Source organism: Liolophura sinensis, chromosome 6 (genome assembly GCF_032854445.1).
Source record: "Liolophura sinensis isolate JHLJ2023 chromosome 6, CUHK_Ljap_v2, whole genome shotgun sequence".
NCBI classification, from domain to species: domain Eukaryota; kingdom Metazoa; phylum Mollusca; class Polyplacophora; order Chitonida; family Chitonidae; genus Liolophura; species Liolophura sinensis.
The window spans coordinates 39,278,902-39,303,316 of record NC_088300.1 but is presented as its reverse complement, the minus strand read 5'-3'; the positions used below and the strand labels follow the sequence as shown (position 1 = coordinate 39,303,316).

General features: G+C 41.9%; 1 protein-coding gene across 1 annotated transcript; it reads right to left on the bottom strand.

The window, feature by feature from the left end:
• Positions 1-3,440: 3,440 nt before the first annotated feature.
• LOC135466355 (alpha-L-fucosidase-like) lies at positions 3,441-17,835 on the bottom strand. Its single transcript, XM_064743790.1, has 8 exons — positions 17,443-17,835; positions 15,640-15,746; positions 13,365-13,495; positions 12,425-12,558; positions 8,265-8,362; positions 6,177-6,309; positions 4,790-4,960; positions 3,441-3,846 (listed from the first exon to the last, which is right to left on the bottom strand). The coding sequence occupies exons 1-8, from the start codon at positions 17,778-17,780 to the stop codon at positions 3,591-3,593; spliced, it is 1,368 nt and encodes a 455-aa protein (XP_064599860.1). The 5' UTR covers positions 17,781-17,835; the 3' UTR covers positions 3,441-3,590.
• Between the last annotated feature and the right edge of the window lie 6,580 nt (positions 17,836-24,415).

The following is a 24,415-nucleotide window of genomic DNA, read 5'->3' as shown; positions in this document are numbered from 1 at the left end:
CAGAAATGTGTCACCCCAACACATACATGTGTTGTATAAATGTAATGTACACATGTTTACGTTACAAAATGATACATCACAAACAAGACCTCGTGTTAATTCAGCACGGCATAGAGTTGTTCATATATGACCCAAGAGTATTGTTGGAAAGAGCACAAGTTTGCGTTCAAACAACAGAAGTGTTTTTTGTGTGTGTCTTCCGGGTAAATACAGCGCGCCGTCAAAATTTTCTGATGATCAAATGACGACGCAGAATATTCTAATTTTTCGAAGAATCCCTGTCATTCAGTCACAAGAAATCCCGCCCCCTCCACAATTCTCACAACCATTGCATTAATGGCCAGTTGTGTGTTTTAAGCTGATGAAATCCTTAAATTCACCTCGTTACACTCCAGTGCCTCCTAGCGGACGACAGTTAAGCTTTCAACTGTCATAGCTGTTGGAAAATAGCGTTTAGCTTTACATAAGGATTTTTTTGTTGGGGATTTTTTGTTTGGACTGAAAAATCCTTCTACTTTAAAATGGTCTGCGTCGTAAATCAGGCCAGCATAACATCAAAAAATGTTGACGGTAGTCTTTCTAGCTCCCGGAGAACTCAGATCCACTACAACCGAGTGTCTGGAGTAAACCACCTCCCTTCGCTAGGTTACAAGAGCCCAACACTCTTAGCTGACCATCGCCCTTCGTCAGGTTACAGGAGCCCGACAGTCTCAGCTAACCACCGCCCTTCTCCACGTTACAGGAGCCCAACAGCCAGCTAACCACCGCCCTTCGCCAGGTTGTAGGAGCCCGACAGTCAGCTAACCACCGCTCTTCGCCCGACAGTCTCAGCTAACCACCGCTCTTCGCCCGACAGTCTCAGCTGACCACCGCCCTTCGCCAGGTTACATGAACCCGACAGTTTCAGCTAACCACCGCCCTTCGCCAGGTTATATGAACCCGACAGTCTCAGCTAACCAACGGACGCTCGACAACTTAAAATGGCCCGACAATCTCAGCTAACCACCGCCCTTAACCAGGCTACAGGAGCGCGAAGGTCTCAGATAACCAGCGCTGTTCGTCAGGTTACAGGATCCCGAAAGCCTTAGCTAACCAACGGACGCTCGCCAACTTACAGCAGCCCGACAGTCTCAGCTAACCATCGCCCTTCGCCAGGTTTTAGGGGCCCGAAAGTCTCAGCTAATCACCACTCTTCGCCAGGTTATTGGAGCCCGACAATCTCAGCTAACCACCATTCATCGGCAGGTTTCAGGGGCCCGAAAGTCTCAGCTAACCAACCGACGCTCGCCAGATGACAGGAGCCCTATGGTCTGTGTTAACCACTGCCCTTCGCCAGGCTACAGGAGTCCGACACTCTCAGCTAACCAACGGTCGCTCGTCAAGTTACAAGAGCCCGAAAGTCTCAGCTAACCACTGCTCTTTGCTAGGCTACAGGACCCCGACAGTCTCAGCTAACCACCGCTCTTCGCCAGGTTTCAGGTGCCAGACAGTCTCAGCTAACCAACGGAGGCTCGCCAGATGACAGGAGCCCAACAGTTAGCGCTAACCACCGCCCTTCGCCAGGCTACAGGAGCCCGACATTCTCAGCCAACCAACGGACGTTCGCCAGCAAGTTTTTGCGTGTTTGTTTTCACACACCGTTATGAAGATTAAAACCATGTCAATCACGGATTCTAGTCAGTTGGAGGTGGGTTTCCATTTTGACAGATAATTTCGGAGTTTCTGCCTCTCCTGTCGTACGTGAGCGTGTCTGACAGCAACCTTCTGATGGCTGTGGGTTTCCCCCGTGTTTACCCGGATTCCTCCCAATATAATTATTTATTTATGTTTTACGCCTTACTGTTTATTATTTATTTTATTTGATTGGTGTTTTACGCCGTACTCAAGAATATTTCACTTATACGATGGCGGTCAGCATTATGGTGGGTGGAAACCGGGCAGAGCCCGAGGGAAACCCACGACCATCGACAGATTGCTGTTTTACGCCTTACTCAAGAATATTTCACTCCTATCACGGTGGCCCCAACATAATGCTGGTCACCTATAAGTGAAATGAAAAGAACAAATTAAAGAAATATTTGAAGCCATTTCTACCTCAGTATGGTTTACCCGAATGTGGAGTAAAACATTTGATTTGTACTTGGTTGTCTTAGTTTTGCCGAATAAATGCGTTAGAGCTTAAAGTTGGCATAATAAAACAAAAATAATGACTTTATCTAGCCATTTTTTTTTCATTATTACACCTCGGCAATATTCACAAAGCTATCTTGATATTTCATTTATATATTTGATTGGTGTTATACGCCGTACTCAAGAATATTTCACTTATACAACGGCGGCCAGCATTATGGTGGCTGGAAATCCACGACCATCCGCAGGTTGCTGGCAGACCTTCCCACTTACGGCCGGAGAGGAAGCCAGCATGAGCTGGACTTGAACTCACAGCGACCGCATTGGCGAGAGGCTCCTGGGTTATTACGCTACGCTAGCGCGCTAACCAACTGAGCCATGGAGGCCCCGCTATCTTTCATTTATCAATCGGAGTTCTCTAAATGACCCGCCCTTTATACGCGCCCCAGTGCTCACATTAGGTCCGGGGTAAATAGTTTGGTTAGATCATGTTTCTCGTCTGCCCGTTCATTCAATTTCACTGACGTGGTATTGCTAGCTCCGGGATTAAATATGATCACTTCATTGTGTTCATTATCCCGAGAATGTACATTGCACATCATAGGTGCACTTCTGAACTCGACAAGTCTAATTATAGGATGGTTCACAGAAAATGCCACATATTCCAGACTTGCGCGCGTCTTAAACGGATGATCTCATTAACAGGCGTGAAATAATGCTAATTATGTTGATAACAAGAAATATCACAGATCAATGTTTCGGGATTTCAAAACGGCCTGCGAGCAATTATTGTACGTTTTTCATGCATATTTGTTAAAAATCACACGGGATTTTGGCCCGCTGAGTGTTTATACTTCATTCCGGTTTCATAGTGCCCACTGGGTGACAAGTGTATTCTTGATGTACAGTGTACGATCATCAGTTATCTTTTAGTATTAATATAATTCGACCCACGGGCTCTGCCCGTTTTCCCGCAACCATAATGCTGGCCGCCCTCGTATAAGTGAAATATTCTTGAGTATGGCGTAAAACACCAATCAAACAAATAAATAAATAATATAGTTTCACGAGAAAAACCTCGCTTCGCTGTTCAGAGCATGACAGAGGCACCCAAACCTCGGCAGGTACATAGCACCTGACCTAAAGCTGCCTTCGACGCTTTATGGGGTTATTTTCAACCTTATAATGAACAGCTCAAGTGTAATTGATACAACCACAGCATGAGGTTTAATACATGGGCCTACCACACGGGGCCAATGATAATCCAACCGTACCAACACAACACATTCACTACGCCTATATAATCGATATTTACGTCTCTAACTTTTATTCAATAGTAGTATATGGAGAAAAGACAAAATTATTCATACAAATATATATGTAGGCCTACTTACTCAGATATACACGTGTGCCTATTTACAAAATAATCAAGGGGAGGCAACCGCCTTTTTCAAGAGGGGCTAGGTTTCTAAACCTTCAAATCTGAATACCCACGCCCATTTACAAGGCATGTGACTGGCTGGAATCGGTGGTATGATAATCTCAATTCCACCTGATTCAGGCCTTCTCCAATCAAATGTTCCTAGATAACCCAACAGGGTAACATTAGTTTGTAAACTAGGGCTGACAGATGCCAGATACAGAATGTCTCCGTCTGGCCAATCAAGGACAATGGCGTATACCGCGGTGCTTGCAACACGTTTAGCCATGGTGTACCTGAAACAGAAAGGAGAAGGAGTCTAAGACACTGGGGCCGATTTCACAAAGCAATTTCTGACTTAACTCCAAATTTAAAACCTCGTTATGGTGCTTTGTGTTTTAGTACTGGAAGTTGGAATCCTTAAGCATTTGTCATAAATTATCAGTTATGAGGTGGTAAAAATGTCTAGAGCTCAAAAACAATCTCTAAAATTTGTATCAGATTTCGACTTCAGTTAGATCTGATTTTAATGAGACAGAGTTGAATTTTTTGTGTGTCATGGTTTCAAACGTATGACATGAAAATGGGAAAAAAACTCATGGACTGCTCATGGGACAGAATATAACACAAACATTACACAAACAAAAAAAACAAACAAACAAAAAAACAAACAAAAAAAAAACACAACAAAAAACACACACATGAAAGGCATAGAGTTCAACGTAGATGTCTTTGATGGCTCATGTTACATATGCTTGAAAGAAAATGTGTCAGTTTTCAAACTTCCAGACCATAGTTCAGATGAACTGTATCCGATACAATGAGGGGAAACTTATATAACCGGCAATCACACAAACAAATAATCTGCCTCCAAGACTTCCTAACTGCCTGCAGTGGCTTTAAGTTTTAAGTTTCAAAATTATTTCCGGTTACCTGACACACCTCTTGATGGAAAGCTCCAGACGAAAGAGCAAAGGCTGGATTCGAACTTCCTACCTCAATGCAGTCGATTTGTTGCAGTGATAATGATACCCCAGCCGAATGGGACATTTTGCTTTAGATGTTAACAAAATCATCATATACAGTCTTCGAATGAACTTGTTTAAGAAACATTTACACGAAGGAGTAAAAACAGATGTGAAAATTTGCAGATCTTTTTGTAACTAAGTGTTTTTGAACTCTCCGATTCTCAGACCTGCCTTCTCTGTTTCCCCTTCGCACAAAAAAGGGAATTCCTACCATACGCCTGGTGTGACCGTGTCATTCTGGAAGGTCCATGGCTGACTGCCGTAGATCGCCTCTCCGTTAACCTTTAACCAGGCTCCCATCTGACGCAGCCTCTCCTCAAAGATCGGTACAATTCGCCCGTCCGCGGTCGGACCGATGTTCATTAACAGGTTCCCGCCACAACTGGAGAATGACAATGAAGTGCATAAACACCAAGGCATGGAGATCGGGTACTGATGCGTTAGAAACCTTTTTTAAGCACTTCAGCTCAGATACTCCCAAGTGTAACATGGTATGTATTATGTATACCATAGATGCGCTATTTAGTCTGGAAATCATGGCATCAGTGGCACGTTATTTAGTCTGGAAATCATGGTATCAGTGGTACGTTATTTAGTCTGGAAATCATGGTATAAGTGGTAGTTATTTAGTCTGGAAATCATGGTATCAGTGGTACATTATTTAGTCTGGAAATCATGGAATCAGTAGTACGTTATTTAGTCCGGAAATCATGGTATCAGTGGTACGTTATTTAGTCTGGAAATCATGGTATCAGTGGTACGTTATTTGGTCTGGAAATCATGGTATAAGTGGTAGTTATTTAGTCTGGAAATCATGGTATCAGTGGCACGTTATTTAATCAATTAAACAGTTTCAATAACGCAGTATAATTGGTATTGATATTTAAGCCTTAACTTTCACTATGCATTCTACAAACCTGCTACTAAAGCTTATTTGGAACGTACAATGCAGCTAGTTTCTGCAACCATGTACATGGTGTATGCCAACATGTGACACTATATAAGCAGTAAGCACAACACAAACTGGCCTACCAAAATGAGTTTTCAAACGCCCAGTTATACTGAATTTTGATGCGACGGTTGTTTAATTTCATTGTGTTTGCGGTAAGCCGTTCCTCCTTGCAATTGTGATTTCGCAAATCAGATTACTCATATTTACAAGAGATAATCGTGGGTCTTAACCTATTAAGAGAAAAGGCAACAAATACTACAGCAGTAGGTTATTTCGGACGAGGCCTGAAACAAGACACAGACAGTTTCTTCTGACGTGAGTCGTTATGCTATTAGTCAATTTTTAATCTGGCGATGTTAGAAAAACCGTAAAACACGACGTCGAGTCATCCGTACACTACGCACATATGGTCAACAGGCAAAAAAGGGTTCAGGGGACGCCACCGGGGTACATAAATACCTCGCGTCTGAATTGATTAAATTGGTTGTGAAAGTTTTAGCTCACTGAACTTTGATATCTCCGTTAAAAAAAAGAAAAAGGTGCGCTTTTTAAACTTTATGTGGGATACTATTTTGTCGCATGTACACATTTCGTCTGGTGTTGTTTTTGCTTTTAAAACGATTCAGCATAGCAAACTCTCACTTACCTAATTGTTTCTGCTAAAATTTGCGTCAGGTTTTCCATGTCTAGGTAATCCGTCAGTGGAGCATTGCGTCTGAAACCCCAAGATTTGGTATCTAGCGTCATCGCGTTCTCCCATTTGTGTTTCTGGAGAACGCCTACATAAAACAACAAGATAAAAATGTTGGGAATGCCTCTGTCCATGTTTGTAACGGCAGCGATTTGCAGCCCATATTAATGCGATACTCACACACAGGTTTCCATCGCCGAGTGGATGTACATGTATATGCCTATAATAATACTGAAACTATAAAAACCGATGGATTAATTTACTTATATTATTGGTGTTTTACCCTGCACTCAAGACTATTTCATTTATACGACGGCGGCCAGCATTGTGGTGTGAGGAAACAGAGCATATAGCCGGTTTATTCCACTTATGTCTACGATTTGAAAAACTTGAGTAGAAAAGTCGAAAGAGAATGTAGGCATAAGAGGAATGGAGGGGCAAGGGATTAGGATTAACGCCTCAGGTGGCAGGTCAGGTGGGATCAGTCAAGCATGACAAAACTCAGATATTGATAAAAACTGTCTATTCTTAGATATATATCGAATATCGAACAGATCAGACTTTAATATCATTATGTTATGAAAAAATCAGAAGGACAACATCCAGACACCGAGTCGGCATACTCCATCACGGGACCTTTCTTCAAGGTTGCAAGAAAGTTGAAAACATTTGGATCTGCAGGGTTTGGTCCGTGGTTGTGATTACCATTTATAACATTATTATCAGTGCAAAGCCCAGCTCGACGCCCGATAAAATCACATATCCACCAGCATCTGGTATCAAGTTTCCTATTCCTTCTATCCATAAAGCCGTTACGAAGTAGGTTGCGTCCTCCAAATTCTACTTAGGTCATAGGAGCGGCCATCGTAAGTGTTAACCAAGTTATGGTGGAATCACAGGAATTCGTTCTGTTTATATACAAGAGCCTGCCAAAAGTGAACACTTTTCAGACTATACCGAATGCTGACAAGTGACTAGATAACTAGATAACTGGGCGAAAATCGGATTATAGTATTGGGTATTAGGGTGTCCTAATCCTTTACGTAGGCTTAAGTGGAATGAAATAATTTCGAATCGTAGTCATAAGTGGAAGACACCATATAGCCAGGGGGAACCCATGACAATCCGCAGCTGGTGGATTAAGAAGATATACGGCAGTTGTGTGGCAAAATATCAATCAGCACAAATCCATTCGAAGTTTTGCTGTTATTTTAGAGCAGCCAAAATGATTACCTTTCCAAAAATATCAACAAAGTCTGTTCTTGTGTTACCGTTCAAAATCTGAAAAATGTTCCTAAATGTTTACTGAAGGTTAATAATTTGAGCTATTCTTCGTACATACTGAGGATTTAATCTGGTTACCAAGTGTGGATTTTTGTCCCAAAACTCCCACCATACACGTCCTAGGAATCCCCTAAAAGTAGGCTTATATTCTTAAAGCCCACGCAGATGTAGTCTCTTTCTTTCAGCTGTTTTGACTGTGATGAGCTCTCTGTAAAATCACTCATATTCACTATCAAAATTGCCTTTAGCCAGAGACATGTAACAACACAAGCTCAGTCACAGGGATATGATGGACGTCCATACCATTTCACGGAAATTCAAGTAGAATACTTCTTTCATAATGTTAAACACTCAAAAGCTTGTTTTCGACACCAAGAATCCATTGCCTCGGGTGCCATCATAAGTATTCAAAAACGAGGGCATGCGTTTCGCCGGAGAACAGCACGAGTTACCTAAACTATCCCCATGGAGGCTGCCATATGTGGAATTGTTTTGAAATTATAGTGTAACTCAACCGCTTGTTTTGTATTGTTACTGCGCTGAGTTTGTTCTAAACGCTTGTAGGGCTGCTATTGTAAATTCATGTCTGGATCAACACCCAGTGTACAGCATACCATTTGTTTTCAAAATGAATCCACTCATTTTACAGGAAAGTATGGTATAGGCAAAAAGTTAAAAGACATAGACTTTAACAGTTATCAACTTATGCCATTAAATGAGCTCACTTCTAAGATTACTTCAGGTGAAAGTATTCCTTACCTGGATTAAATCGATCACTGCAGGTATAATAGCCGCCATGTTTACAGAGGGTCCTCGCTCCCCATCTGTCATTAGTCACAATAGTGTCCTTTACAGGGCTTCAAACAGGTGAAAACCAACAAAAAGTCGTTGTAGAGACATTAAGTGTAATTCTGTTTGAGTAGGGTCCTCAATAGAATAGGGTCTAACATTTTACGAAGTAGAAAAGAAAGACAAAGGCTGTGAGTTAAAAAACAACAAAACATTACGCCAATACGTGGTATTACCGTGAGGAAAAAAGAATAAAACATATTCCCTACAAAGATTTGTTCAACTGCAATTAATTCGCTTCATAAAGTGTTTTACTGAGCCTGGTTTTCCATTATGCCGTTCTCATTATCACTACTAATATTGCGTACAAGCTTAAAAGATATTCCACCTGCAGCTTCAAGTCAAACTGCACGTAGTTCCCAAGAGGCAGGTTGGATGTAATACGTTCTAACTAAAATATCATGAGTTTCAACGTTTCTATAGGTTTACCTATCATTGTACAGCCAGGCCAGAAACTGCTGTGAGTTCCAGTACGAGGCTGGAGCTTTCCATTCCCCATCTGACCAGAGGAGATCGGGCTTGTAAGTGTTTATTAAATCAAATAATTCAACTTCAGTCTTTTCCTGTAGATAAACATTCATAAAATGCTTCAACTGTTGGACGGTCAGACAGATTCATAATACTTCAGATTCACTCATTGACGCTTTGTTGCATTGTTTAACGCCAAGAATCACTTATACTATGGGTGTCAGTATGGTGAGAAGAGGAACTCAAGGGTCAAGATTTCAAGGGTAAACCACCAACCTTTGGCAAGAAGCTGATAAACTTATATACGTATGAGGTACAAATATGCACAAGTAAGACAAGTGGTTTTCAGCAGATGCCAGACTGCACAGACGGTCGTCAACGTCACCAATACCCCCAATGCATAGTGTGACAAGTGCAATTTACAAATTCTCTGCAACAAAGGCAGACATTATGTACCTCAAGATTAGGAGAAGTGCACTTTTCTCACTGACCTGGGATATACACCACCCTCCTCTAATGCCTTTGATTATTCTGATCTGGTGCCTAAGGCAGCAACTGGGAAATAGAATACCTCCATGGCAAAATGTGAAATGTGATCTTGAAATGTTTTAATGTTTTACTTCTTTTTCCACTTTCTGCTTCAGTTTTTTAGAAGCTATTAAAAAACTAAACCTGACTATTCCGACTGAATGATCGACATCGAACACAAAGTTGAAGATTGGACAATGAGGGTTAACTCTTTAGTGTAAATATCACCTTTGTAGTTTGTAATCATCACGCCTGGACAACATTTTCCAAAAGTTTATAAAATTCAACTGATGTAGCTTTTATAAACATTATCTTGAAGACACACATTTAAAATGATGATTTAAAATACTTCTGCTTCCCATCTGAGATAACACAAACCTTAACAAAATCTTGGGTAGTCCAGTTGTTTTGCTTATCCTGCAGGTAGAGTGGGTTGAACCATTCAAACAAGGAATGGTAAAGGCCGAATATCACACTTGTTTGATTACGTATGGCAGCTGCAAGGTCACCTGTTATGATTGGTCAAAATCAGTTAAAAACAGAAACATTACCACAATGGTCACCAACAAGGTTGTATTAAATGAAATATTAGAATTAGAATTTCTCAAGCGTTGAAATGGCATTTGCCATATTTTCTGTGTGAGAAACTCAATAGACAGTAATGCACACTGTAAGCTTCTTTATAATAATGATTCAAATTAAGGTTTCCATAAGTGGATTTTCGTGGGCTCTATTTTTAAAACACAGATACATATAGCATCTCCAAGATAAGGACAGTAAAACACATTAATTCTTCTGGTACATGATGAACTTGCTGTATTTAGAAGTTTTTACATACCAATATACCATACCAAACATGCCAACTTATTCCACATGAAAGACTACATACCATACCAAACATGCGAACTTATTCCACACGAAAGATTTACCCATCATACACATACCAATACTTCCCACACAAGGAAGAAAAGGCTGTGAGTTAAAAAACAACAAAACATTACGCCAATACGTGGTATTACCGTGAGGAAAAAAAGAATAAAACATATTCAACTGCAATTAATTCGCTTCATAAAGTGTTTTACTGAGCCTGGTTTTCCATTACGCCGTTCTCATTATCACTACTAATATTGCGTACAAGCTTAACAGATATTCCACCTGCAGCTTCAAGTCAAACTGCACGTAGTTCCCAAGAGGCAGGTTGGATGTAATACGTTCTAACTAAAATATCATGAGTGTCAACGTTTCTATAGGTTTACCTATCATTGTACAGCCAGGCCAGAAACTGCTGTGAGTTCCAGTACGAGGCTGGAGCTTCCCATTCCCCATCTGACCAGAGGAGATCGGGCTTGTAAGTGTTTATTAAATCAAATAATTCAACTTCAGTCTTTTCCTGTAGATAAACATTCATAAAATGCTTCAACTGTTGGACGGTCAGACAGATTCATAATACTTCAGATTCACTCAATGACGCTTTGTTACATTGTTTAACGCCAAGAATCACTTATACTATGGGTGTCAGTATGGTGAGAAGAGGAACTCAAGGGTCAAGATTTCTAGGGTAAACCACCAACCTTTGGCAAGCAGCTGACAAACTTATACACGTATGAGGTACAATTATGCACAAGTAAGACAAGTGGTTTTCAGCAGATGCCAGACTGCACAGACGGTCGTCAACGTCACCAATACCCCAATGCATAGTGTGACAAGTGCAATTTACAAATTCTCTGCAACAAAGGCAGACATTATGTACCTCAAGATTAGGAGAAGTGCACTTTTCTCACTGACCTGGGATATAGGCCACCCTCCTCTAATGCCTTTGATTACTCTGATCTGGTGCCTAAGGCAGCAACTGGGAAATAGAATACCTCCGTGGCAAAATGTGAAATGTGATCTTGAAATGTTTTAATGTTTTACATCTTTTTCCACTTTCTGCTTCAGCTTTTTAGAAGCTATTAAAAAACTAAACCTGACTATTCTGACTGAATGATCGACATCGAAAACAAAGTTGAAGATTGGACAATGAGGGTTAACTCTTTAGTGTAAATATCACCTTTGTTGTAATCATCACGCCTGGACAACATTTTCCAAAAGTTTATAAAATTCAACTGATGTAGCTTTTATAAACATTATCTTGAAGATACACATTTAAAATGATGATTTAAAATACATCTGCTTCCCATCTGAGATAACACAAACCTTAACAAAATCTTGGGTAGTCCAGTTGTTTTGCTTATCCTGCAGGTAGAGTGGGTTGAACCATTCAAACAAGGAATGGTAAAGGCCGAATATCACACTTGTTTGATTACGTATGGCAGCTGCAAGGTCACCTGTTATGATTGGTCAAAATCAGTTAAAAACAGAAACATTACCACAATGGTCACCAACAAGGTTGTATTAAATGAAATATTAGAATTAGAATTTCTCAAGCGTTGAAATGGCATTTGCCATATTTTCTGTGTGAGAAACTCAATAGACAGTAATGCACACTGTAAGCTTCTTTATAATAATGATTCAAATTAAGGTTTCCATAAGTGGATTTTCGTGGGCTCTATTTTTAAAACACAGATACATATAGCATCTCCAAGATAAGGACAGTAAAACACATTAATTCTTCTGGTACATGATGAACTTGCTGTATTTAGAAGTTTTTACATACCAATATACCATACCAAACATGCCAACTTATTCCACATGAAAGACTACATACCATACCAAACATGCGAACTTATTCCACACGAAAGATTTACCCATCATACACATACCAATACTTCCCACACAAGGAAGAAAAGGCTGTGAGTTAAAAAACAACAAAACATTACGCCAATACGTGGTATTACCGTGAGGAAAAAAAGAATAAAACATATTCAACTGCAATTAATTCGCTTCATAAAGTGTTTTACTGAGCCTGGTTTTCCATTACGCCGTTCTCATTATCACTACTAATATTGCGTACAAGCTTAACAGATATTCCACCTGCAGCTTCAAGTCAAACTGCACGTAGTTCCCAAGAGGCAGGTTGGATGTAATACGTTCTAACTAAAATATCATGAGTGTCAACGTTTCTATAGGTTTACCTATCATTGTACAGCCAGGCCAGAAACTGCTGTGAGTTCCAGTACGAGGCTGGAGCTTCCCATTCCCCATCTGACCAGAGGAGATCGGGCTTGTAAGTGTTTATTAAATCAAATAATTCAACTTCAGTCTTTTCCTGTAGATAAACATTCATAAAATGCTTCAACTGTTGGACGGTCAGACAGATTCATAATACTTCAGATTCACTCAATGACGCTTTGTTACATTGTTTAACGCCAAGAATCACTTATACTATGGGTGTCAGTATGGTGAGAAGAGGAACTCAAGGGTCAAGATTTCTAGGGTAAACCACCAACCTTTGGCAAGCAGCTGACAAACTTATACACGTATGAGGTACAATTATGCACAAGTAAGACAAGTGGTTTTCAGCAGATGCCAGACTGCACAGACGGTCGTCAACGTCACCAATACCCCAATGCATAGTGTGACAAGTGCAATTTACAAATTCTCTGCAACAAAGGCAGACATTATGTACCTCAAGATTAGGAGAAGTGCACTTTTCTCACTGACCTGGGATATAGGCCACCCTCCTCTAATGCCTTTGATTACTCTGATCTGGTGCCTAAGGCAGCAACTGGGAAATAGAATACCTCCGTGGCAAAATGTGAAATGTGATCTTGAAATGTTTTAATGTTTTACATCTTTTTCCACTTTCTGCTTCAGCTTTTTAGAAGCTATTAAAAAACTAAACCTGACTATTCTGACTGAATGATCGACATCGAAAACAAAGTTGAAGATTGGACAATGAGGGTTAACTCTTTAGTGTAAATATCACCTTTGTTGTAATCATCACGCCTGGACAACATTTTCCAAAAGTTTATAAAATTCAACTGATGTAGCTTTTATAAACATTATCTTGAAGATACACATTTAAAATGATGATTTAAAATACATCTGCTTCCCATCTGAGATAACACAAACCTTAACAAAATCTTGGGTAGTCCAGTTGTTTTGCTTATCCTGCAGGTAGAGTGGGTTGAACCATTCAAACAAGGAATGGTAAAGGCCGAATATCACACTTGTTTGATTACGTATGGCAGCTGCAAGGTCACCTGTTATGATTGGTCAAAATCAGTTAAAAACAGAAACATTACCACAATGGTCACCAACAAGGTTGTATTAAATGAAATATTAGAATTAGAATTTCTCAAGCGTTGAAATGGCATTTGCCATATTTTCTGTGTGAGAAACTCAATAGACAGTAATGCACACTGTAAGCTTCTTTATAATAATGATTCAAATTAAGGTTTCCATAAGTGGATTTTCGTGGGCTCTATTTTTAAAACACAGATACATATAGCATCTCCAAGACAAGGACAGTAAAACACATTAATTCTTCTGGTACATGATGAACTTGCTGTATTTAGAAGTTTTTACATACCAATATACCATACCAAACATGCCAACTTATTCCACATGAAAGACTACATACCATACCAAACATGCGAACTTGTTCCACATGAAAGATTTACCCATCATACACATACCAATATTTCCCACACAAGGCAGACTTACCCACCATACACCTACCAATACTTCCCACAAAAAGCAGACTTACACATCATACACATACCAATACTTCCCACACAAAGCAGACTTACACATCATACACATACCAATACTTCCCACACAAAGCAGACTTACCCACCACACACATACCAATACTTCTAACACAAAGCAGACTTATCCACCATACACCTACCAATACTTCTCACACAGGGCAGACTTACACATCACACACATACCAATACTTCCCACACAAAGCAGACTTACCCACCATACACATACCAATACTTCCCACACAAAGCAGACTTACCTGTCATACACATACCAATACTTCCCACACAAAGGAGACTTACCCACCACACACATACCAATACTTCCCACACAAAGCAGACTTACCCACCATACACATACCAATACTTCCCACACAAAGCAGACTTACCCACCACACACATACCAATACTTCCCACAAAAAGCAGACTTACCTGCCATACACTTACCAATACTTCCCACACAAAGCAGACTTACCTGTCATACACTTACCAATACTTCCCACACAAAGCAGACTTACCCACCACACACATACCAATACTTCCCACACAAAGCAGACTTACCCACCACACACATACCAATACTTCCCACATCATACTCATACCAACACTTCTCACACAAAGCAGACTTACCCGCCAAACACATACCAATACTTCCCACACAAAGCAGACTTACCCGCCAAACACATACCAATACTTCCCACACAAAGCAGACTTACCCACCACACACAAAACAATACTTTCCACACAAAGATGACTTGCCCACCAAACACATACCAATAGTTCCCACACAAAGTAGACTTACCCACCAAACACATACCAATACTTCCCACACAAAGCAGACTTATTCACCACACACAAACCACCTCTTCCCATATGACACAGACCTGCAGACACAGGGCAGACTTACCCTCCACATATACACGAGTTCTTCCCACACAGGGCAGACTTACCATCCAGATACATACCCACTCTTCCCACATGACACAGGCTTACAGACACGGGGCAGACTTGCCAACTCTTCTGACTCGGGGCAGACTTACCCTCCGGATACATACCCACTCTTCCAAAATGACACAGACTTACAGATGCGGGGCAGACTTACTCTCCACATATACACAAGCTCTTCCCACACAGTGCAGATTTACCCTCCTGATACATACCCACTCTTCCAACATGACACAGACTTACAGACACGGGGCAGACTTACTCTCCACATATACACAAGCTCTTCCCACACAGTGCAGATTTACCCTCCTGATACATACCAACTCTTTCAACATGACACAGACTTTCAGACACGGGGCAGACTTACTCTCCATATATACACAAGCTCTTCCCACAAAGTGCAAACTTACCATCCAGATACATACCCACTCTTCCCACATGACACAGACTTACAGACACGGGGCAGACTTGCCAACTCTTCCAACACGGGGCAGACTTACCCTCCGGATACATAACCACTCTTCCAACATGACACAGACTTACAGACACGGGGCAGACTTACCCTCCACATATACACAAGCTCTTCCCACACAGTGCAGATTTACCATCCAGATACATACCCACTCTTCCCACATGACACAGACTTACAGACACGGGGCAGACTTGCCAACTCTTCCGACACAGGGCACACTTACCAACCAAGTCTCGGTGAGGTCCTGTATCCATCGAGTTCCAATTCCAGGATACTTTGGATGGCCAGTTCGTAAACCCTTCGTGGTGTTTGCTGGTCAGCACTACATACCTACGTGTATATACAGGAACAATTCATTTACTTTGAGATCATAATTAGTGTTTATTTTGTGGTCCAAAATGTGCTTTCCAGATCCCTTGATCAACCAAACTCCCATTTATAAGATAATGTATTCAAGTACCGGTACAATAAATGAAGTACATTAAAAAGGAGTTTAACCAGAGAGTATGGTAAGTTGACTTACAAAAGTTGTCACTCTTATTTGCTGAGGTTACAAAATTTACAACACAAGGCTAAAGAGCGTAGAATTTCCTGGAACTCGCCAGTGGATTTGGTACCGACAAAACTACAAAACTCCTGATTCGAACAACTGTGAGTTCTTTGCCGTATAATCAAATGATTCAGCAAGCTCAATGGATCAGACAGTTCAGTCATGAGTTTAAAAATACTACATGCCTCAGATCATCTGTTATTGGACTGTAGATATGGCATTGGCAAAAAATTAAAAAACTGACTGGTATAGGCCTATGTTCATAATGGGGAACTGTGTTGCAGCTATAGAGTGCATTTAAAGGCCCACTTCATTCCGCAAACACTTTGCAGAAAGGGCAGACGGTATTTTTCAGTTCAATAATTAAACACTGATGCCAGAAAAGATCAGAAATTGTTGAAAATAGACATCAACGTTTATTTAACTGAACTAGGGTTAAAAAAAAATATTCCACCTCCTCAGTGTATGTTTAGAACTTGGCATATTACCGAACGTAGCAAGGTGAGGTTGAAGGCAGAGCCTATTTTTCAATATTTTCAATATCCAGTGTCCAGTCTGATCAATTTGGACTTCAGTTGTGTAGTAAGGATAGTTTATACGCCCAAAGTCTGATCTATTAAGAGCTGGAGGTGTGTACGAATGATCATAGTTTACACACTCTGAGGGAATTTACCTCAGCTCAATTGGTAAAGTTCTGAACTTTGGATGTGGAGATCTTATTTAAAATCTTCCATAAACTTTACAGTCATTGAAAATAACATCAAACAGTGGTTGAAGAATGTTGGAGACTTGGCAACTTGTCAGGGTCTCCTTCAGGAGAGGAAGCCAGCATAAGCTGAACTTGAACTCACAGTGACCGCGTTGATGGGAGGCTCCTGGGTCATTGCGCTGTTGTGGCGTGCTAACCTCCTCGGCCATGGAGGCCCCCCTTTTGATTTTCATTATCTCATGATATACACTTTATAGCGTTTTCTGCATATAACTCCTGAAATTCATTGAAACTTAATTGCAGAAATGGTCGAAAAGAATCATCTCTCTTCAGTCCACACCAGAAATCGGCCTGTGCTGCCGTTCAACAGCTCATTTAGTTTCTGTAAAGTGCTTTGCGGAATTGACATACCAGGTTTTTGAATTCATTGACTACTTGAGGCAGGTAAATATCATAAACTGTTGGCCTCAACGTTTAATTTAATTGAAAAAATAGGCCTATACCGACACACTACGTTCGGCCTTACGCCTTGCCTATTTCCTATTAGTAAATGATTTTAACGGAAATTAGTTTACAAAATAGTTAATGTTATTTGAGGTACTGAACGCTCGTGTTGGGAAAATCAATCTTGGATGCCATGAGGACGTGCACAGGACATCATGAGTACAACCTTGGACTATATTGTATATAATACTCCCAAGTACAACGCAGTAGCTAACAAGGGACAGAACTCTTACAACACTTTTGATCAAATGAACTAAGTTTACCTTGCTCCGGACGCCTGTATTACATCTGCCCACTGTTCCGGGTTGAAAAACTCAGCCTTAAATGTCGGAGCAAAATCAGGATACGTGAATGTAGGAGGATAATTACTTTTCATAAACGCTACAACGTCAGAATCGTTTACTCCCTGCGAGTCCCACCAGAACCATTCAGATCGAAAACTGGGCACCGAAAAGACTCCCCAGTGTATAAATATTCCGAACTTGGCCTCGTCGTACCAGGCCGGCAGCGGCCGAGCATCTAGAGATTCCCACGTTGGTTTGTACTGACACTTTACCACAGCCACGAGGAGAAATACCTCCACCACAAACAATATATTCATACTTGATTTCCGATATACGTACTGATCAAACAAAAATAAAATAAAAAATTTCTTGTTTGTCCCGGCAAGTAGGTGGTCATGTGACTTGACAGCACGTGATGAGGGACAGGGACCACCATGTAATACCAACATTTTGTATCAAGTTACGGACATTTTAATTACGCCGATACCTGAATGTCTGCAAGTAGAGTAAGAATGTGCAGTCCTGACCATTTGGAGTCAGGACATGCTACTATAGCCTACTTGTGTGTACTTATGGTAGGCCTGCTATGGTAAGGTAAGGTAAGGTAATGATTAGCTCTGTAGGTTTCTCACAGCCCTGTCTTGTTCCATAAGCTTACCTTGAACACCTCTGTACTTCCCTTGCTGGCCTCAGTATACTACGTACAGCTTGGCATCAAATAATTTGTCGGCGCGTAGCCACATTCGTTTCAGCCATCAATTCCAGGCAGGTGTTCCCATGTGCTATGACTGGTAAACTCACACAAGCAAGAAAATATAAGTATAAATATAAAGATGTGAACAAAGAAATGCGGAAATATATTCCAAAATGTGAATTGTTAGCTCCAATTATCCTTCAGTTCCAAACTCTTTCACTTTGAAATATTATAATTTTAAAGTTATAAAACATCTATTGTTAACATTTCAGTTATATTTTATTCAGCCCTTATTTGCACGTAGTTTTCACTTGACTTTGAACATTTTACACCGCTATACCTTGTTGAGAAAATTACATGTAGGCCACAAAAAACAGTTGTGCCTCAGAGTGGAAGATGAAGATCATGAAGATAAGCTTTTCACACAATGTATATACATACATGTACGTGAAATACTGATTATTTGTTTTCTATAGATAAACATTTAGCTATGACATCTAAGACAAGAGATGTACATGTATATCAGAGAAAATCATGCACACCTCGCCAAATACGAAGCAAAACCCTGTGATTATTAAATGAGTATGTACACCACTATCATTTCTTTGGCCATATAAACAAATGCTGTTCATTGCTTAGACAGACTTCACTATATTTTACACAAATTATTTTTCACAGGTTTATATGTTACAGTTAACAGATGACGCATCAGCCTATACATGTACTCTCGTACACTAAATGCTGCGAGCGTAAAACTCCGGGGACACCAAACAATTTTCAATTTCCCTTTCTCTGAAGAGACAACATGGGAAACATTTAACAAGAGCAGTCATACAGCGGCACTTATTTCACCTAATACGTGCTAACGAAAAACGAGATGTGACACATGCATAGATGTCATATGGCCTCCCTGTAGGTAGATCTGGACAAAGACATGATGCGGAAGTACAAAGACATGATGCCGAAGTACAAAGACATGATGCCGAAGTACAAAGACATGATGCCGAAGTACAAAGACATGATGCCGAAGTACAAAGACATGATGCCGAAGTACAAAGACATGATGCCGAAGTACAAAGGCATGATGCCGAAGTACCTCTGCTGTACATAAAATTTGGCAAACAATGGCAGACACCGTAACACCACTTGATCCTTCCAACCGATAAGAAGCGGTCGCCCTAATCACTGAAACCAACACTGCCACAAAATCATCTTAATTTTTATTCTGGTGAACCTAAAGGAGTCTGACAATACACATTATACAAAGCAAACTAATTCAGAATACACAGATCTGATGTTCAACGAAAGGAACCTGTATTTTATCAAAATCAGACAAACGTTGGTACTGTTACTGCAGGGAATCCAAAGCGTGACATACAGAAACGGACAGGCCCGATATAATATACCTCTCTACACTTCCGCAGAGACGTGGGTTGAAAGAGTATTTAAGTGAATGGCGCTGATTAAGTTATAAGAAAACGATTAAATACAGTGTCATAATCCTGATATAATCCTGGGTCATAAGCGAATTTCCAGTCCCGATACTTCTGCAATTCTGCGGCCTTAGGCAAGATTTTCGAATTTCAAAGCCCATGCTAACACACACGGAAATCTATATAATGGTATATTGGTTATGATTTCAATTCCTCCAGATCCAGACTTCTTACAGGACGATGTTCCCGGATAGGCTGATAGCCCCCGGATGTAACGAGTCTCAGGACAGTCTTAGAAATCTGCATACACGTAAGTCTCGGTGAGGCCCTTACTGGGGGTATACATGTGGATTAGAGCATTGTACTTGAATTTCAAAAATATGCAAGCGTTTTTAAAACCCAGCAGATTTTAAACCATTTTTACTGCAATGTATACAAATTTGGAGCGAAAATTACATATATGGCTGCAAGGCATGCAATGGATTTTCTTCTCTACAAAATCCACTGAATGCGTTATTTAACCCGTACCATACGCCTGGCGTTACCGTGTCATTCTATTCCGGACTGCTGTAGGTTACATATGCGCAATTCAAGCAGTTGGGTCTAAGATTTGCCTTCGCACTATAAAGTAAACTAAATGGGTAATACTGGCACACAGACAGACGTTTTAGGTTGTTGATACACTATAAATTCCTGAACTGCTAGTTTGCACGTGGTTAAAATATATCAGGATTTTGTCTGTTTTGCATAAAACTGCAATCATTTTGGCCAGTGTTACTTCCTACCCTCCCTGGAGGTTACCGAGCTAACAATGCTATGTATTCATTTCCAGGAACCACAGCTCAAAAAATGGTGGTCAGGTTGATATTTTAGTCTATTGTAGAGATTTGATTTGATTTGATTGGTGTTTTACGCCGTACTCAAGAATATTTCACTTATACGACGGCGGCCAGCATTATGGTGGGTGGAAACCGGGCAGAGCCCGAGGGAAACCCACGACCATCCGCAGGTTGCCGGCGGACCTTCCCACGTACGGCCGGAGAGGAAGCCAGCATGAGCTGGACTTGAACTCACAGCGACCGCATTGGTGAGAGACTCCTGGGTCATTACGCTGCGCTAGCGGGCTAACCAACTGAGCCACGGAGGCCCCTCCATTGTAAAGAAAATTGCAAGCTGCAGCTGGTGGTATGGCATTGTACCACGCGAACGTTAGGGCATATATATTTTTGATGTTGAAGTTGACAAATTTAATACATAAATAGTAAGGAGTGCACTGGTGTAACCTGTAGATCGCCTCTCTTTAACCAGACCCCCATCTGACGCAGTCTCTCCTCAGAGAACGACACAATTCGCCCGTCCGCCGTCGCGCCAATATTTTATCAATAGGTTCCGGCCAGAACTGAGCAGTAGAAATCAATATACACTGCCTTACAGATGCTGTAAAACTAGAGCTTTTCGAATGTCTTACCTACATGCGATATCATTCTAAAAAGCACAAAAGACTACTGTATTACTTTAAATATTAAATAAGCTCTGATTACATTTGATTTTTGCTTAGTGTTCAACGTCGATTGGTATTTGTCAGCTTTATTGGTGGATGAAACTAGCGTGCCCCGCGTAAACAAACGATTCTGACGTGTTATTGGCGAAATTTCCGGCGCCATATTAGTGAAAGGCAAGTACCACCGAGGTCTTCAAAAACATTAGACTATGTTTTCTCTTATTGTCTCCGCCATGAACAGTTAGAGTATGGAAGGGAGGATTACTCCGTTGAAAACCTCTTATGGACAACAGTATTGTCATGGGAAACAGTCTAAGGCATTTCAGCTTCATTCTCATCCGTATTATTAATTCATGCTAAGCTCACAGTTGCGGCCAAAAAACTGATCCAGTCTGTCTATAGGCCTATCCACATAGTCTTTCAATTGTGCTTCTCGTCGGAACCTCCATGATTGTTTTTTAGTGACCTTGGCAATCTCTCATTTTATATACAAAGGTGACCTGTGAACATAGAAAGCACTTGTTATGAAGTTGTCTTCGTTACAGATTATCAGCTTACTATCATCAATTACACATATAGCTTCGTCGACATGCATATACGATTCGAGTAGTATGCAGAGTATAGGTTCTGGCACCCCCCCCCCCCTTGGGCCCTCCCCATAACAAATAGAGGCTCCCAACCCCCCATTCCCTGAACACCTCCCCCTGGCAAATAGGGGCTCCCAGCCATCTCGAGGCGTATACACACTATAGGTTCTGGCGCACCCTCCCCTTGGGGGCCCTCCCCAGAACAAATAGAGGCCCCCCCTTGGGCGCCTCCCCAGCAAGGCGTACACGCTTATTTATAGTCTAGCCTACATACACACATGATATGAGGCGACCCTAGTTGGCATTTAACAGATAAGGCGTATAGCCTATATGTAGGCCAGATGTGTTGCACAACAGGATGATTCAGCTGATTTTCTCCCCAGGATAGGGCTTAAACTACGGGTTTTTATGAAAAATAAATCCGACAGTCTTTTTCAGCGTGTCTTGTTTGATCAGAGCCAGTATTTTTTAGGAGGATTGGAGACATTGTGTTTATGCAGGATGTTTGTTAGCTCAAATCCGGATTTGGTCTCCTGTATATGTAGTATATGAATACATTACCTGCATATAGCGCCGGGCTCTATGCACTTCTAAGGAATCTCTGTAACTTTCGACAGTTTCGGAGGCAGAGAGACCTTACCAAGGGGTGTTGTAGATGGCCCAATGGTGGTGGGATGTGTCAGCGCCAATTACCCCCCCTAACGGTGGGTCGCTAGCGCAAAAAAATCCGGAGCCCGCCGTTAGGGTGGTGATTAATTGGTAACAGGTTGAGCTATAAACCAGGCCTTTTGCTTTTTTGGACCATGGGTTCGAGCCCCACACCGGGCAGATTTTTTTTACCGCTGGGCTCTCGAGACATAGCATGGGGGTGGCCCTGGTTCCAAACAAGTTCCCCCTGGGCACCCCCCCAGAACATCATTCGGAAAGAGCGTTTTTCAGCTCTTGCAGAGCTAGTTTTCGGCCGCGATCTATAAGGTGTTTTTTCGTGCTTTCATCGATCTCTACAGTGTTGAATACCTCACGAGACTTGGCGCGTATCTCCTGCTTCAGATCAGAGTAGTTCTTGAACTCCTGAACGATTTGCTTGAACTCTACGTCTGAAATAACACCATCAGATAATGCCTTAGATAACTGCGCACGGATGCTGTTAAGTTTGGCCTCGGCCAACAGCCGTATATCGTTATGTTTCTTGGCCTTTGCGTGAAGCCGGCGGCTAACGAATTTTGGCGACATTTAAGACACCGCAAGCTAGGGCCGCAGCTTAAATGGCCAAGACAGCAGGGGTTGCAATTATCGTTGTGAGTAGCCCCACGCCAGCAACCCCTAGGCCCAAACCGGCCGTGAGCATGGCTGAATCAAGGGCCTCGGTGGCCAAGACACCACGCCGGTACTTTTTGTACAAGGCCCGGCGGAGATCTTGCTCAGATTCAAGCTGCCTCTGTGTTTCGCTGATATACTGCAGGCGATGGGCGTGCGCGGTCGGGGCCAAGGGGTTTTCAACCATAATCGTCGACGCGGTCGGGGCCAAGGAGTCTTTATCCGTGATCGTCGGGTACAGTCGCCCCATATTGTCCGTCCTACGAATCAATAACGTCGGTTAGCTCTAAATTGTCATCGGGACTACTAACATGAAAGCGGCGAAGGCATATGCCGAACTCTAAATAGATTGCATCGAGATTTAAAACGCCCCCCTGTATATCCTCGAGAGAGCTCCGGATGACTGGGTCGCCCTGGGCCGGTAATTTGATCATAAGTCTGAGATCCTTTGCATCGTGCTCCGCAGGCCACCTTATTTTCAACCCGGTAATCAAAGTGCAACGGCGACTGCCCGCGCCAAGTATGAGGTCGAAGATAAGCATAGATCCAGGGTTTAGTGGTAGTGCGGCCTTAAAATCGGTTTGCGCGGTAAGACGCACGGGCTCTCCCAGCCCCGACATTAGTACGAAGCGGCCTCTTCTGTCCCAATCTAGATAACAGCTGCCGGCTGGTACGTACGACACGAAATAGGTTCCGGAGTTGAAAACGTTTTTCACATCGGCCATAGTGGCCTGGACCGACATCGGGGTCACCTTCACATCTATCAACCAATCGGGGTCGCGAGCTCTGGTAAGAACAAAGCGGTTTTCAAAGCGAATTAATGAGAGATTTTGTTCTTCATTCACCTCAGACGGCTTCCTGCGCTCTTGCTCTGCAGTGGATGAGACATCTTCAAGGGAAGCAAACGTGGCAGGTTCTGCTTGCCCCTCCCCCCCCCCCGTAATCTTTTTAGCGGTTGTACTTGCCACTTTGAAACTGGAAGGCGTAGATTTTACCTTCCTGGCCTTGAAGTTCGAACTCCGACACATCTGCCAAGTCGCTTAAAGACAAGCACACAGACCTGGGACCAGCTGCGTCCACCATACTCATATACTTGCCGTCTTTGTCTAAAAGTGCCACGGTCAAGTGCGTTATATAGTCGGCGCGCAAGGTTTTGTACTGTGGGTTGGGAAATGAAACCGTCTTCCCGCAGTTAATCCCTTCACCAGTCACGGCGATGGCTTTAAGTAGTGTGGAACCGCCACCGAAATCTGAGGTTATTCTGACGTTTTCTGAGGTGCTCAGGTCATCTAAATGCACGAAGACTTCTTTGTGTGAGACCAAGTTAGGTAGCTTTTCACCCTCCACAGTCCCCCCTATGGGCGTCATCCCGTCGGAGAACCCTAAGATGGGGGCAAGCTCTTGGAGTATTATGAAGGCA

What these genes read in the sequence shown, in the direction of transcription:
- LOC135466355 (XM_064743790.1), bottom strand. Translation starts at nt 17,780, where the DNA reads ATGAATATATTGTTTGTGGTGGAGGTATTTCTCCTCGTGGCTGTGGTA. An exon ending in CAGTGATCGATTTAATCCAG is followed by an intron (nt 6,310 to 8,264) that starts GTAAGGAATACT and finishes TGTTTTATGTAG; the next exon opens with GCGTTCTCCAGAAACACAAA. An exon ending in ATTTTAGCAGAAACAATTAG is followed by an intron (nt 4,961 to 6,176) that starts GTAAGTGAGAGT and finishes GTCATTCTCCAG; the next exon opens with TTGTGGCGGGAACCTGTTAA.